General features: G+C 38.8%; 1 protein-coding gene across 1 annotated transcript in view; it reads right to left on the bottom strand.

The window, feature by feature from the left end:
• The window catches only part of pan2 (poly(A) specific ribonuclease subunit PAN2), a 52,614-nt gene that overhangs the window by 20,120 nt on the left and 18,157 nt on the right, over positions 1-14,337 (bottom strand). The window contains exons 9-12 of the mRNA XM_079558793.1: positions 10,446-10,565; positions 8,637-8,756; positions 4,062-4,190; positions 70-266 (exon numbers count right to left, since the gene is read on the bottom strand). Coding sequence (XP_079414919.1) covers positions 70-266; positions 4,062-4,190; positions 8,637-8,756; positions 10,446-10,565 — 566 coding nt within the window. The remainder of the gene's footprint in view (positions 1-69; positions 267-4,061; positions 4,191-8,636; positions 8,757-10,445; positions 10,566-14,337) is intronic.

Here is a 14,337-nt window from a genome sequence, read left to right as displayed (position 1 = left end):
CTGAAACTGGAACTGGCCCAGAACCAGCACCGGCACCAGCTCGGTGGAAAAGGGCTATAAGAGAGTGACCTGCTGCTGCCCCTGTAGGCCTGCGGACCCTCCTGCTCCTGCGTCTCCTGGTGCAGCTGCGTGAGGATGAAGCGGTTCCAGCTCTGGATGAGGCGCCCCAGCCGAGCCTTCCCCGTCTGTTCATCCGAATCCGCCAGGATCAGCCCCAACGCCGACGCCTCGGGGATCGTACGGAACGCCCGCAGGAAGTTACTGGCCTGGGACAGTTCAACAGCACCAATCAGACATAAATAACACAAATATTGTTTTTACTTTTGGCCACTTAAATGTACATTTCTTTCTTAACCCCTTAACTCCCACCTGAACCGAGCACATTTTCTCCAGTTTGGCTTTGCCCCAGTGCAAAAGCTTCTGGAAAAAAGGTGGGGAAATAGCAACAAAACTGAGACGAAAACAATGATGGAAATGTGACAAAAAAGTGAGAAAACATTGACAAAAAAGTGATGAAAAATTGATGAAAAAGTGGCAAAAATGTCACAAGAAATTGACAAAAAATGGACGAAAAAAATGACAAACGTGATAAAAAAAAAGACAGAAATGTGACAAAAAATGACAAAAATGTGATAAAAAAAAAGACAGAAATGTGACAAAAAATTGACAAAAATCTGACAAAAATGTGATTCAAAAAATGACAAAAAATGACAAAAAAATAACAAAAATGTGACAAAAATTTGACCAAAAAAAATTACCAAAATTTGACGAAAAAATGACGAAAAAATGACAAAAATGCGACCAAAAAAAATGACAGAAATGCAATAAAAAAATGACAGAAATGTGACAAAAAATGACAAAAATGTGATAAAAAAAAATGAACAAAAAATGACAAAAATGTAATTAAAAAATGACAGAAATGTGACAAAAAATGACAAAAAAATGACAAAAATGTGAGAGAAAATTACAAAAAAAAAATTACAAAAATGAGTTGAATACCCAACAAAAAAATGATGGGAAAAAAAATCTGATGACGTGAGGAAAAAGATCCTCTCGGTTCAGGCGGGAGTTAAGAGGTTAAATAATATGCACCATCTCTTTCTTTGAACCGGATTTGTTCATTTTCTGGTAGCACTTTTTGTCTTGCTTTAAAAATGTCTGGCTGTCCTGAAATTTATTAAATCCTCAAGTGTCTAAATGTGGCTTTGATAAAATAAACAGTTTGTATGCTCTCTATAACCGACCATGTGCACTGTAATTCTTAATGCCTTTTTTTGTAAGATAATTAAAGTACTGTTATACGTGTTTCCCTAAATCTCACAATAAGTCAGATATGGAAGTCAATCAATGTGTTATATAAGCTATGCAGATACTTTTAGCGATTTTTGTTTTCATATAATTAATGTTTTTGTTGTTTTCCATTGAAACTTCCATTGTAATACTGTACATTCCATTAGATCACCAAGAGCTATAGTCACATCCTCCGCCCCTTCATGAATCAGTCTTTTGTCTACGTATATGGCCACCCCCCCACCCCTTTTGTTCTCTCTATTTTTAAAGTACAAATCATTCCGCTTCATCTCAAAATCCACCCCTTCATCAGTATTCAGGTCTCAGATACTGCAGTAAAAAGGGGTTTGTGAAAAGTTTCATTTCGTCGAGATCGGCATAAAGACTTCTACAATTTAGATCTATAATGGAGATACTTCCTCCTGATATGACTGATTTATTGAATTCATCTTCTGAGTAGTAATCATAACTATAATCAAACTGTTCACATAGAAATGATTATCAGGATCGATGTCTGCTTCTCCGTCAATATCTTTAACCTCTTAACTCCCACCTGAACGGATCCCATTTTCTCCAGTTTGGCTTTACCCTAATCAAAAAGCTTCTTTGGAAAAAAGCACCAAAACAGCCACAAAAAATGAGAAGAAAACAAGGATGTAAACGCAACAAAAATGTGACAAAGATGTGACAAAAATGTGACAAAAATGTGACAAAAATTCAACAAAAAAATTACAAAAATTCAACAAAAAAATGACAAAAATCCAACAAAAAAACGACAAAAATAAAGACAAAAAAAAGACAAAAATTCAACAAAAAAACCGACAAAAATTCAACAAAAATGTGACAAAAATTCAACAAAAAAGTGACAAAAATTCAACAAAAAAATGACAAAAATTCAACAAAAAAAATGACAAAAATCCAACAAAAAAATGACAAAAATTCAACAAAAAAATGACAAAAAATCAACAAAAAAATGACAAAAATTCAACAACAAAAATGACAAAAAATCAACAAAAAGTGACAAAAAATCAACAAAAATGTGACAAAAATTCAACAAAAATGTGACAAAAAAGTGACAAAAATTCAACAAAAAAACGACAAAAATTCAACAAAAATGTGACAAAAATTTAACAAAAAAGTGACAAAAATTCAACAAAAAAATGACAAAAATTCAACAAAAAAATGACAAAAATTCAACAAAAAAATGACAAAAAATCAAAAAAAAATGTGACAAAAACTCAAAAAAATGTGACAAAAATTCAACAAAAATGTGACAAAAACTCAAAAAAATGTGACAAAAATTCAACAAAAATGTGACAAAAACTAAGAAAAAAAATTACAAAAATTCAAAAAAATGTTGACAAAAACTCAAACAAAAGGTGACACAACACAGCAACAACGCGAGGGAAAAGATCAGTTTTGTGGGTCTTAGCTTTCAAATGAGGCGTTACACAGGCCTATATAATAGCCAAAGAGGACAGAATGCATTTGGTTTAGGCGGGTGGTAAGAGGTTAAAGTCAGTATATGATGCACCTAAGTTTCCACAGATGATCATGTCATGTCCAATATATCACTTGTCATATCGTTATTATTATTACTTGAGTTGCAATATTTGTGTCCATGAGTTTTTCTTTATCAGAATTTTTCCAGCTCCTTATCAGAACTACTTTGGCTTCTTCTTCTCAAACACCGTTGAGTTTATATGGAAAACGCTTTATAAATAAACTTTGATTTGATTTGAAAGTCTTTACAAAGCAGCTAACACTAGTTGAATACAGTACATTGCATAATGATTTGTAATCAGTGTTAAAGCAGTACTAAGTAACTCTTGCCCCTAGAGGCCATAAGCGCAACTGCAGGTGTCGTAGCAAGTTACGATTTTTTAACTTATTAATTGTCTTGGAGAGGTTGTAAATACTGTTTAAAGCGACGTTAGCCCGCAGTTAGCTTTGCCCGTTAGCATGTTAGCTTCTTCTTCGTGATTCCATTAGTGTGTATTGGTGGCTCCGGTCCGGTGGCAGTCAAGTTGCAAACATGGTTTTCTGGCCAGAGACACCAGGGGGAGATGAAAGACCCTCCAATCATCCCATGAACACTTGTATTACCCCCAGAGGGACTACGGAAAGGATTTATTAAGGTAAACACGTCACTTAGTACGGCTTTAATTTAAATCAATTAAGCTTGAGTCAAGATTAAAGGGGCTAGATGCAAGTTTGCCATTTTACACTCACTACTGCCATCTCAGGTCATACGTGTAACTGCACCTTCGGACCCGAATTAACACCTTTTTGAGTAACTTTGATTTTAGAGGCAGTTGTGGTGAACAGGTCTGAGCTCATTCTACACATTAGGACATGGCTGGAACATGTAGGGGGAGGAAAATACAGTATTTTAACATTTTTAAACCCCACCCCCTTTAAGTGAAATAATTACCCTTTACTTGACTAGATATAACTTTTATTTAGTGAACTTACATTTGTATAATTTTATACTAACATACAGTATTTAATGAAATTGCTCTGTTTCATGGACTTTCTCCCTTATGAAAAAAGCCCGTTCCTTTGGCATTTAATTTAAAATATAAGGTCAAATAGAAGGTTAATGTTTGTAGTTCCTCCTTTTCATTTTCATTCACTATTCAATAAACCTGGAGACTTTAGTCATAGTTTCAGTCATCACTAATTACTTCTGACTTAGTTGTATCTTTTGTTTCCTTCTCTGCTTGTATCTGTCAGAAGAGGGCGCTGTGAGTTCGTGACATTCGCCGTACCTGGCACGGATCTCCCCGGGACAGGTCCAGCATGTGGAAGAGGAAGCCGAGCTCACAGGCCAAACAGAACTCCTTCTGGCACAGGTGGTTCTGCACCAGGGAGCGGATCGGCTCCAGGAAATACAACACCTTTTCAAAAACAACAAAGCAATGAATATGAAAAAACATGATGTACAGAGCGTAATTTACAGATTGACAGATCAAATATAAGCCTGGAGCTACATGATAATTCATCTGTTGACATGTACGTTTAAAAACCACTAAATGAGGACGAAATCAAGAAAAATGTTGCGTATTTTTTGTGGTTTGTGGATTTGGTCGGGGTGAGTGAGAAGTGAAGAGGCCTGAACTATGGAAGAAGGAAGCAGTGGCCAAGATGTCACTTCTGCTTGGAGGCAAATGTCTTTTTTCTTTGTTGTAAAGACTCATTGCTGTATTGACGCATGTGTGTTTTGTTTTTTTCCCTGCTTCAACTGTTCAGAGTAAAGCAGAAATCAACTTAAAGGGATATTTCAGGATTTTTGACATAGGGCCTCATTTCCTAGTTATCCAGAGTGTTGATTTCTGGACATTTTTTTTATTTTTTATTCATGTAGTTCTTATAATTGAAGAGTTTAGTGGTGCTAGGCTAGTGCTAGGCTAGTGCTAGGCTAGTGCATGTCTATGGTAACTAGTAGCCAGCCTTAAAAACCTCTTCAAACTCATCGGGTCGTCCTCCAAACGTTGCCATATCTGATTTATAGAAAGCTCCTTTGTGAATGCCACGTATAGTAATGCCGGCCGCAGGTAAACAAACTAATACTAACTACTGTAGATCCGGTAACCTAGCAGATCACTCCGCCGCAGCGTAGCTACTAGGGATGTCACGGTTACCGATGTAGCGGTAAACCCCGGTAAAAATGTTGACAATAATAATTACCGTCTTGCTTTTGAAAAAATATTTTACCGCAGTGGATTACGGCGCCCGCGGTTTAGGCAAAGTGAGCCTCATGAGGCGCCGTCTCCTCTGCTGAAGCTGCCGCAGGCGCCTCTGTAGCTACAACCAAAACTAAACTTTCTCTAAGCTGGAATCATGTCCGAGACGACAGCGCAGGATCAGCCTCAGAGACCGAGCCTGAAGTCTGGACATGTTTGTGTGTTTGAAGAAGCTGAAGGACAGTTGATAGAGACAGTTTTCCTGTTTGTGGAACGTGCAGGAAAAAGTGTCTCTAAAGCAGCAAGACTTTGAACCTCTGACTCTCCTGTGTGACCGTCTCCCTCTATAGCAGTAAGCTAACGTTAGCGTGACCGTCTCCCTCTATAGCAGTAAGCTAACGTTAGTGTGACCGTCTCCCACAGCTCTATAGCAGTAAGCTAACGTTAGCGTGACCGTCTCCCTCTATAGCAGTAAGCTAACGTTAGCATGACCGTCTCCCTCTATAGCAGGAAGCTAACGTTAGCGTGACCGTCTCCCTCTATAGCAGGAAGCTAACGTTAGCATGACCGTCTCCCTCTATAGCAGTAAGCTAACGTTAGCGTGACCGTCTCCCACAGCTCTATAGCAGTAAGCTAACGTTAGCGTGACCGTCTCCCTCTATAGCAGTAAGCTAACGTTAGCGTGACCATCTCCCTCTATAGCAGGAAGCTAACGTTAGCGCTTTAGCTGAAATGCTGATGTGGGACTTTGGGTTGAGGGAGAATGTAACGAGTCGCCCCATAGTGCGGCTGCAGCGCCACCGCCAGCATAAGCCGTGTCCGGATACCTCCGCACGATGGCACAATGTTACGGGGCTCCCGGTGGCAGATTGCAATAGATTCACTCTCGCTGCAGTTTTATGAATTTAATAATGTCATTTTCCCAAATCTGCAAAGCGAAAGCTCACTGGAAGGACAACAACAATTTTCCTGATATAGACAGTTTATCTTCGTTTCAGACGCTATAAATAGTACCTGTGATACCTCGAAACGATCAACAACACATCATTATAGTTCCTTTACTTTGATGTGAAAATGTAATAAGCACTGTTAAACTTTATTGAAACTATTTCAGTTTGTGTAGGACTATCAATGCTTTCTGAACATATTAACACACATTTAAAAAAAATACCGCGCTAAAACCGAAAAACGTGATAATTTTGGTCACAATTAACCGTGACAGCCCTTGTAGCTACAACCAGGAAGCTTGATTGAGCTGTTTATTTGAGCTGTTTACATTCATATTTTTACAGTAATTAAACATTTCATCAGAATAAAGCTCATAAGGAGTAGGCTGAAGCCGAGCTTATATGCGCCGACCCCTCATTCATCATTATTAAACACACCCGCACTATATTCAATAGTAACTTTTAGGCTTTTTTTGTTTTTTTTGTTATTCAGAATTATTTTGTTTCCATATGTAAGTATACACACAGTAACACCCGTGCACTTGCCTATGAATTACAATCAGTTCTTCTTTCGGTGATACAACAAGATCATATTGTCTGACATCATTTGCATTTTACCGTACATTGTGTGTTGCATAAAGGATAACTGTTTACCCTTCAGGTTATCAGTGAGCATCAAAACGGTGTGAGTATCTGTGTGGTGATTCATGACATGTATTTCCTTATGCTGAATAATACCAATCATCACCGGTGAACCAATAGGCTAGTTGATTTAGTTATTATGAAAGTTGGCTATACTATAATGAGTAAATCATTTATAAAGTTGACAATTACAATGATGGAAATTAACAGAAAGGGGGGGTATTATGCAAAATGGACTTTTTCAAGCTTTACATCATGTTATTCTGTCACTCCCTCATTAAAAACATGCCTGAAGTGTTGCCTTGGCACATTCACGTATTTTTGAGTAATCTGTAAAAACTCTGATGGCAGCCATTTTAGGGATAGGTTTGCCTGAGTCCTCCTAGGAACGCCCCCACCTCCTGGAGACGCCTCCGAGCTTTCGTCACCAGCCGAGTAACCAACCACTGCTCCTCAGCAGAACCCCCTCCCCACTGATGCAACCAGGGCCGGACTGGGACTGAAAACCAGCCCTGGACTCGGGTCAGCCTGGCCCAAATTAGCGTAAATGTGACACTTCCACAAATACACATGTTAACCTCCGACCCCCCGCCTTAACCGAGAGCATTTTCTCCAGTTCGGCTTTGCCCAAATCTAAAAGCTTCTTGACTGGAGAGCAACACTGTAACGCCTCATTTGAAAGCTCAAATCTAGAAAAGTTATGGTAACTTTTTGTCATGTTGTCGCTGCATTTTCGTCACTTTTTTGTTGTGTTTTCGTCTCTTGTTTTTCGGGGGGATTTTTCACGTTTTTGTTGTTTTTTCATCGCTTTTTTCATCGCTTTGTCGTCACGTTTTCGTCACATTTTGTTGTGTTTTTGTTGCTTTTCCAGCACATTTTTGTTTTTGGATGCTTTTCTTTCAACCCCTTAACTCCCACCTGAACCGAGCACATTTTCTCCAGTTTGGCTTTACCCCAGTCCAAAAGCTTCTGGAAAAAAGGTGTGAAAATAGCGACAAAACTGAGACGAAAACAATGATGGAAATGTGACAAAAAAGTGACGAAAAATTTATGAAAAAGTGACAAAAATTTGATAAAAATTTGACCAAAAAAAATGAGTTGAATACCCCACAAAAAAATGATGGGAAAAAAATCTGATGACGTGAGGAAAAAGATCCTCTCGGTTCGGGCGGGAGTTAAGAGGTTAAGCTTTTAGATTTGGGTAAAGCTTGGTTACGGTTAAGGCTAAGGTAAAGTGAGAGGCCAGACTGGTGGCCCTAGAGCCAGTGGCCCTTCTGTGCTCTTCCAGAATACAGGACATATGGCCAGTCCGCCCCTGGCTGCCACAGACAGCGTGTGGAGGGGGCGTGTCGGAAAGGCTCAGAGGTTCTTAAAGAGACAGAGGCCTATTTCAAGACATTCACTACAGCCATTTTGAGAGAGACATTTTATACAAGGCAGTTATTCTAATTTACTGCATTTACAGACCAACAGAAGGTTTGCTCATCATTGTAGTGTGATATAGACTGGTGCTATGGGACTGAAAAAAGCAGAATACCCCCTCTTTAATAACTAGAATCTTTATTGTAGTTATTAGTATTAGTATTTATTTCTTGTTGCTTTCTTGTTGACATTACCATCTTCACAACTATATTTGTGTGTAAGCATTATTTCATGGTTGGTGTATGTGCCCTATTCTGTGAAGTGCATTAAAAAGGACCAGTCGTGAGAAAGGGCCCCTTTTATCCAACAGGTCCATATACCCTGCTGCTCAAATATAAGTTATTTTAAATGCAAAATGGTTATATTAAAAAATTATTCAGTCAACACAGACATTTATATGGATAGTCTGGTGTTGTAAGTGATTTGTCTCAGGTGCTCTGTGCTTGGGTCAGACTGTTTTTAATACAGGCTACTAGTTACCATAGACATGCACTAGCCTAGCATTAGCCTAACACCACTAAACTCTTCAAATATAAGGACTGCATGAATTTAAAAAAACATATATATCTCCAGAAATCAAAAACCCTCTGGCTAACTAGGAAATGAGGCCCTATGTCAAAACTCCTGAAACATCCCTTTAATCCATTACCTGGATCATGCAGTTGCAGTAGGCGTTCGGGATGTGCGGCTCGAGACCAGCGAACAGCGTCCTGTTGTAATGTTTGAAGTCGAAGTCCTCGAGGCCGAGTTTGGAGTATTTTATCGTCACCTGGTGAAAAGCACATTACAGATCATGATAATAGGAATATTCACAGCAGCACATAATAGAAAAGGAGAAGCCTATCACTTTATTACAAATGAGTGAGATGAGTGCAGAGGACAAATTTCCCTACGGGGACAATAAAGTTAACAAACAAACAAACAAACAAAACATTATCAGCATCATTAGCATTACATATTTGCTTTCATTTATAGCAGGGGACGGCAAGTTTCCTTGGTGAAGGGCCGGTTTTCTTCATCGCAGTATTAATTTTGACAACATATTATATTTTAGTTTTAGTCTTTTGACTAAAATGTATTTTAATTTTAGTCAAGATTTAGTCCAAAAAATCTTTTCAATTTTAGTCTAGTTTTAGTCGACTAAAATTGCATGTCAATTTAGTCGACTAAATTTAAGACTAATTTAGTCGACTTTGCATTGATAATATTCATTATAAGTAAGGGATAATGTATAGAACGCTGGTCATTATCTGGAAAATAAGCACCTTCAGGGCGAACCGCTCTTGTTTCGCCCTGAAGGTGCTTATTTTCCCGATAATGACCAGCGCTCTATACATTATCCCGCTTATTATACGGCCATTTGCAACTGAACACACACAACATAAACTTCGTACACTTTTATGAAGGTCGAAAGGTTTATTTAATGACTTCCGCGACAAATAGTTCCCAAAAGTTTGCGCGTTGCTCGGCAGCGTTTTGCTAGGCTAGAAGCAGCAAGGCTAGCAGCTAGCCTAGCTACTTAGCTGAAGGCGCAGTTGGAGGAATGGTGGTGAATCTCTGGGTAAGTTGAAAGTCAGACTCACGCTAACTTCACGAGCGATTCCCCGACTTCTCTCTCTGTGACGGGACAGATCGTGTCGCTACTACGTACGTGCGGAGTGATATGAAAGCACCAACTCCAGAGGTCCTTTATCAGAAAATAATGACCGGTAGAACGTTGGGAAATCCCATTCAAATCAACGGAGCTTCTACTTCTAATTTGGCATCCGCACAGTAAAGTGAAGATTACTGCGCAGATTTTGAACTACTCCTGGTATTATTACGCCATATAATATAGTTCCCCCTTTTATCCACTTAGAAAATCCACATTGTTTAATTTTGTGTAATTATACTTTATAGTGGAACACTTCACGTAACCATATTTAAATACTGAAAACGTGGAAGAGCTTGGTAGCTTCTATCTTGACCTGTTTTGGAGCTATAGAGGAGAGAGGGAGAGGCTAAATGCTAACGCCGTCTGCGCTGTGTTTACGTGACTGAAGGCACGGGTGAAGATCAGACAGGTCCTAAAGAACTCGTCACAGCTCAGGTAAGAACATATGTCAGTATGTAATGGCCTATTCCTTTACAGAGACAGAGGCCTATTCCAAGACATTCACTACAGTCATTTTGAGAGAGCAATTTTATACAAGGCAGTTATTCTAATTTACTGCATTTACAGACCGACAGAAGGTTTGGTCATCATTGTAGTGAGATATAGACTGGTGCTATGTGACTGAAAAAAGCAGAATACCCCCTCTTTAACATGCATTTTGATTTGGGTCATAGTATTTCTCAAACTCATCTCGAGAGCCAGAGTTTGATGATGGAGGGCCGGTTTTGGCTCCCCGGGCCTGACGTTGCCTACCCCTGATTTATAGTGTCAAATCAAAAATGATGAAAAACATGACAAAGAGACCTTTCTGAACTTCTTGGGGACCATGTAAAGGTGCGGCTCCTCGTCGCGTCCGATCGGCGACTCCGGGACCTGGTTGTAACTGTCGTACTCCTGCTCCACGTCTTTGATTTTATACGGGACCTTAAAATCCAGAGCACAGTCAGAAAAGCACTGCAGTAAAAGCACAAGTCTGCTCACATCGGCATGCACAACAGGGGCTTGTAATTAGGGAGGCACCGATACCACTTTTTCTAAAACCGATACGAGTACTTGGATTTAAGTACTCGCCGATACCGAATACCGATACGAGTACGAGGCATTTTCTTCAACATTCGTACTTTTTTCACAGCAGATTGGTTTGTAACTAGTCAATTTACTCATGTACATTTCCTTAAGTAAAGTAGGCGACACATTTAAGAGTAGTTATATTAGAATTGTGCTGATGCCATTTATTTATTTATTTTTATTTTCCTTCAATATAATTTTTTATTTTTATGTCTCTGTCCATCATTGACAGAAAAGCCCATGTCCTAAAGCTCCTCAATGCCTGAGCTTTATTCATTTATGTATTTTTATTTAACAATAGTATTGAGATGTTACTTAAATGGTCTCTTATGTCTTTACTTCAGCTCCTGTAGATTTTCTCTTGTGTTTGTAGCAACTTAGTGTAACAAAGAAATGTTATTTATTGAATTTCATCAAAATGTATCCGATTATTAAAATCATAATCAACTTTAACCCCCTTTTTATTTGGAGTGTATTTTGCCTGGCAGAGGTGGTTTCCATGGCTACGCCCTTTGCTCCTCCCCTTTGTCTGCTGTGTGATGTGACAACGGTTTGTAACTGGTTTGGCTCTGTGATTTTATGATCATTTTGGAAATTTTACTCAACTTTATATCAGTTTAATTTGTTTTATCTGCAACATAACACTGCTAAATCTATGTTTTAAGTGATTATTTGAATTTTGGAGGATGTATATTATCATTTGGTCAAGTTTAGATGTTGTCAATCGTTGTCAGTTAGCTTGTCAGGGGAGTAATTGCCATAGCTCCATGGATAAAATGTACAGTTAATGCTTTGTAATTAATACTCTTGTATCTGGTGTGGTGCGTTTAGGGGCAGAAGAGTGAATCAGACCACCTGTAATCACCTGTCCTGGTTATGTGTGATTTCAGAGATTTATGTAAAGCCACAAAACCTGTTCGAGTGGTCTCATCACTGCAGCCTGGGTCAAACTTCGAGGGGTTACATCAGCGAGTAGCTACAGCGTTTTCATTGTTCTGCTGCAGCTCATTTTCCCTCAATATAAACATGCTGTATGTCTTTAATTTGGATTTTCTGAGGACTTTTTAGTCGCTGGGTTAGTTTTTCAGATGAATAAACCCCTGGGCATAAAACGGCGTCAGAATGGCCCAAACTGTTAGCCGCGAGTTAGCATCGTTAGCCTGTATGTTGTAAACACTGCAGACGCTAAACAACATTTAGCTCTGGTTAAATCCAGCTCAGACTCTGGTTTAGAGAGCGCAGTCTGTAATAAAGTCAGCTCTATGTGGATTATTGGATTTACACTAAACAATTCTCCAGTTTGTTGCTTCTTCTCTCCTCAGACGAGAGCTGCGCCTCGTAGCTGCGCCTCGTAGCTGCGCCTCGTAGCTGCGCCTCGTAGCTGCGCTGGCCGCACGTCAAATGGTATCGGTTTCCGGTATCGGGACCTCATGAATGAGTACGAGTATGAGTACAAGCATGTGGTATCGGCCCGATACCCAACACTGGTATCGGTATCGGTGCATCCCTACTTGTAATGTTACTAATAAAGCTCGTAACTGCTTGAACTTTTGCTACAAACAACAACCAAAACCTGTCATTGAGGAAAAACTGGAAGCGTGTCATTTTAATAATATCAAATTTGAATCGAATCGTGACTAAATCTATGATCACATCTCAGCATTTACAGCTCATTGTTTCGAACGTCTCACATGAACCCTATAAAACCATAAACTAACTGAATAAATTGACATCTCTCATTCATGTTTTCGATATCTGCTTCTCAAATACACACTTCCCCTTTGACTTTACATCATCAAAACGCTTTAATTACCTTCCGATGTGATTTTAATGCAACTACAACTCAGTGTCAAGAGCATAGGAAGCAATACAGGAAATAAGGACTTTCCAACTTCAGGGGGAATCATTGAAGATTTCGAGTGAAGTGGAAGTGTCTGGATCGGCCAGGAAACAGGAAAAAGGTCTGTTGTCTTCCACTGCACTGTGAGGAAGTTGGGTCAAAAGCGCCGCAAAAACCCTCCATGAATCACATGACATGGAGAACTGTTGGGTTTTGGGGTCAGAGAGTCTCCGAAACTACAGCTCAGAGTTGGTCATAGGGTTTTGCATTAGAGGCAGCGAATATTTAACGCTTTTTAAGTGAGATTTCAATGCCCAAATACTATGTTTTTAACGCTGCAAATGCAAAAAAAAGTGTTTCATATTTCCGTACTGAAGATTTGCAAACATTCCATCCACCAGAGGGAACGACGGGGAAATTTACATATTTAACAATTAAGCGAAACATTGTGAACAATTCCAGAGAAAACTGCAGTTGGAGGTGTTTTGGGCCATTATCATACAAGACATTTACTTCTAATTTCAAAGCTGCATTATGTAACAACAAAAAAAGTTGATATTTATGTGTACTTGATCTTTTAGTGACTGGGTGTGTGAGTGGTCAGCGTGGCGCCTTTACTTTCCATCACAGTCTCTACATCTCTCCAGGATCCATTGCTTTGTAGGTTCTCACTGCTGACGGACCCTCTCGCCAGAAAACCTACAAAACAATGGACCCTGGAGCGTTGTAGAGACCACTGTGATGGAAAGTAAAGGCGCCATAATGACCACTCATACACACTGCAAAAAGCACCCTACTAAAAACAAGGGGAAAAAATCTTATAAGAGATTTTGTCTTTCTGCCAATGGGGTCAGCATTTTTTTCTTGCTAAGAATTCTTATTTCTAGAATATTTTTCTTATAAAACAAGAAAGAAGCACTAAATTTGAGCAAATAAATAACTACAATTAAACAAAATGTCCTCAGAAAATTGAATAATTTTAGGAAAACATTCTTATTTAGTGAAAAAGTAAAAATGTTGCTTGATTTAAGTCAAATGTTCTAAATTACACCCATTTTTGAGCAAAATGTTCTTTATAAATACTAATATTTAAGGAAAATATTGCCTGCATCCGGGGACCCGTCTCCATGATGTGGAGCCAGGCTGATGGTCAGAATCACCTGCTGGAGGATTCACCTATTGTACATGTTTATAGTGGTGGGGAAACATACACAGACACGGGGAGAACATGCTCCACACAGAAAGGCCCCGTCCTGGTGGGAATCGAACCCAGGACCTTCTAACCGCTGTGCCACCGAGCCGCCCACTTTAAAGAATGTATTATCTCTCTGTGAGAATTAGTTCTTACATTAAGAGTTGTTTTGATCTTATTTTTTCTTAAAAAAAAGAAAAACTATTCTTCTGTCTAAAGCTGAAGAACATTCAAAAACTAGCACGTTTTTTAGCGAATTTATCTGAACAAGAAATGGCTAGATTTTATTTCCTAAAATAAGAATTTTTTTCCTCAAGAAAACTTTGCTCTGTGAGACATGATTACTTTTTAGGGAAAAAAATTTAAAAATTACTTTATTTCTTAAAGTAAGACATTTTTACTTGCTTAGAATCCACTTTTTGCAGTGCACCCAGTCACTACAAGGTCGAATACAAACAAGTATCAACTTTTTTTCCCGCATAAAAAGTTGCATAATGCAGCTTTAATCGAATTTAAAGCCTTAATATTGGCACTTTTATTGATGCTTTTCATTGTCCCGTGGGAACCCGTAATTAGAAGAAGAGGTTAGTGTTTTC

This window comes from Gobius niger (genome assembly GCF_951799975.1).
Source record: "Gobius niger genome assembly, chromosome: 6".
Classification (NCBI taxonomy): domain Eukaryota; kingdom Metazoa; phylum Chordata; class Actinopteri; order Gobiiformes; family Gobiidae; genus Gobius; species Gobius niger.
This window is presented reverse-complemented; position numbering and strand designations above follow the sequence as displayed.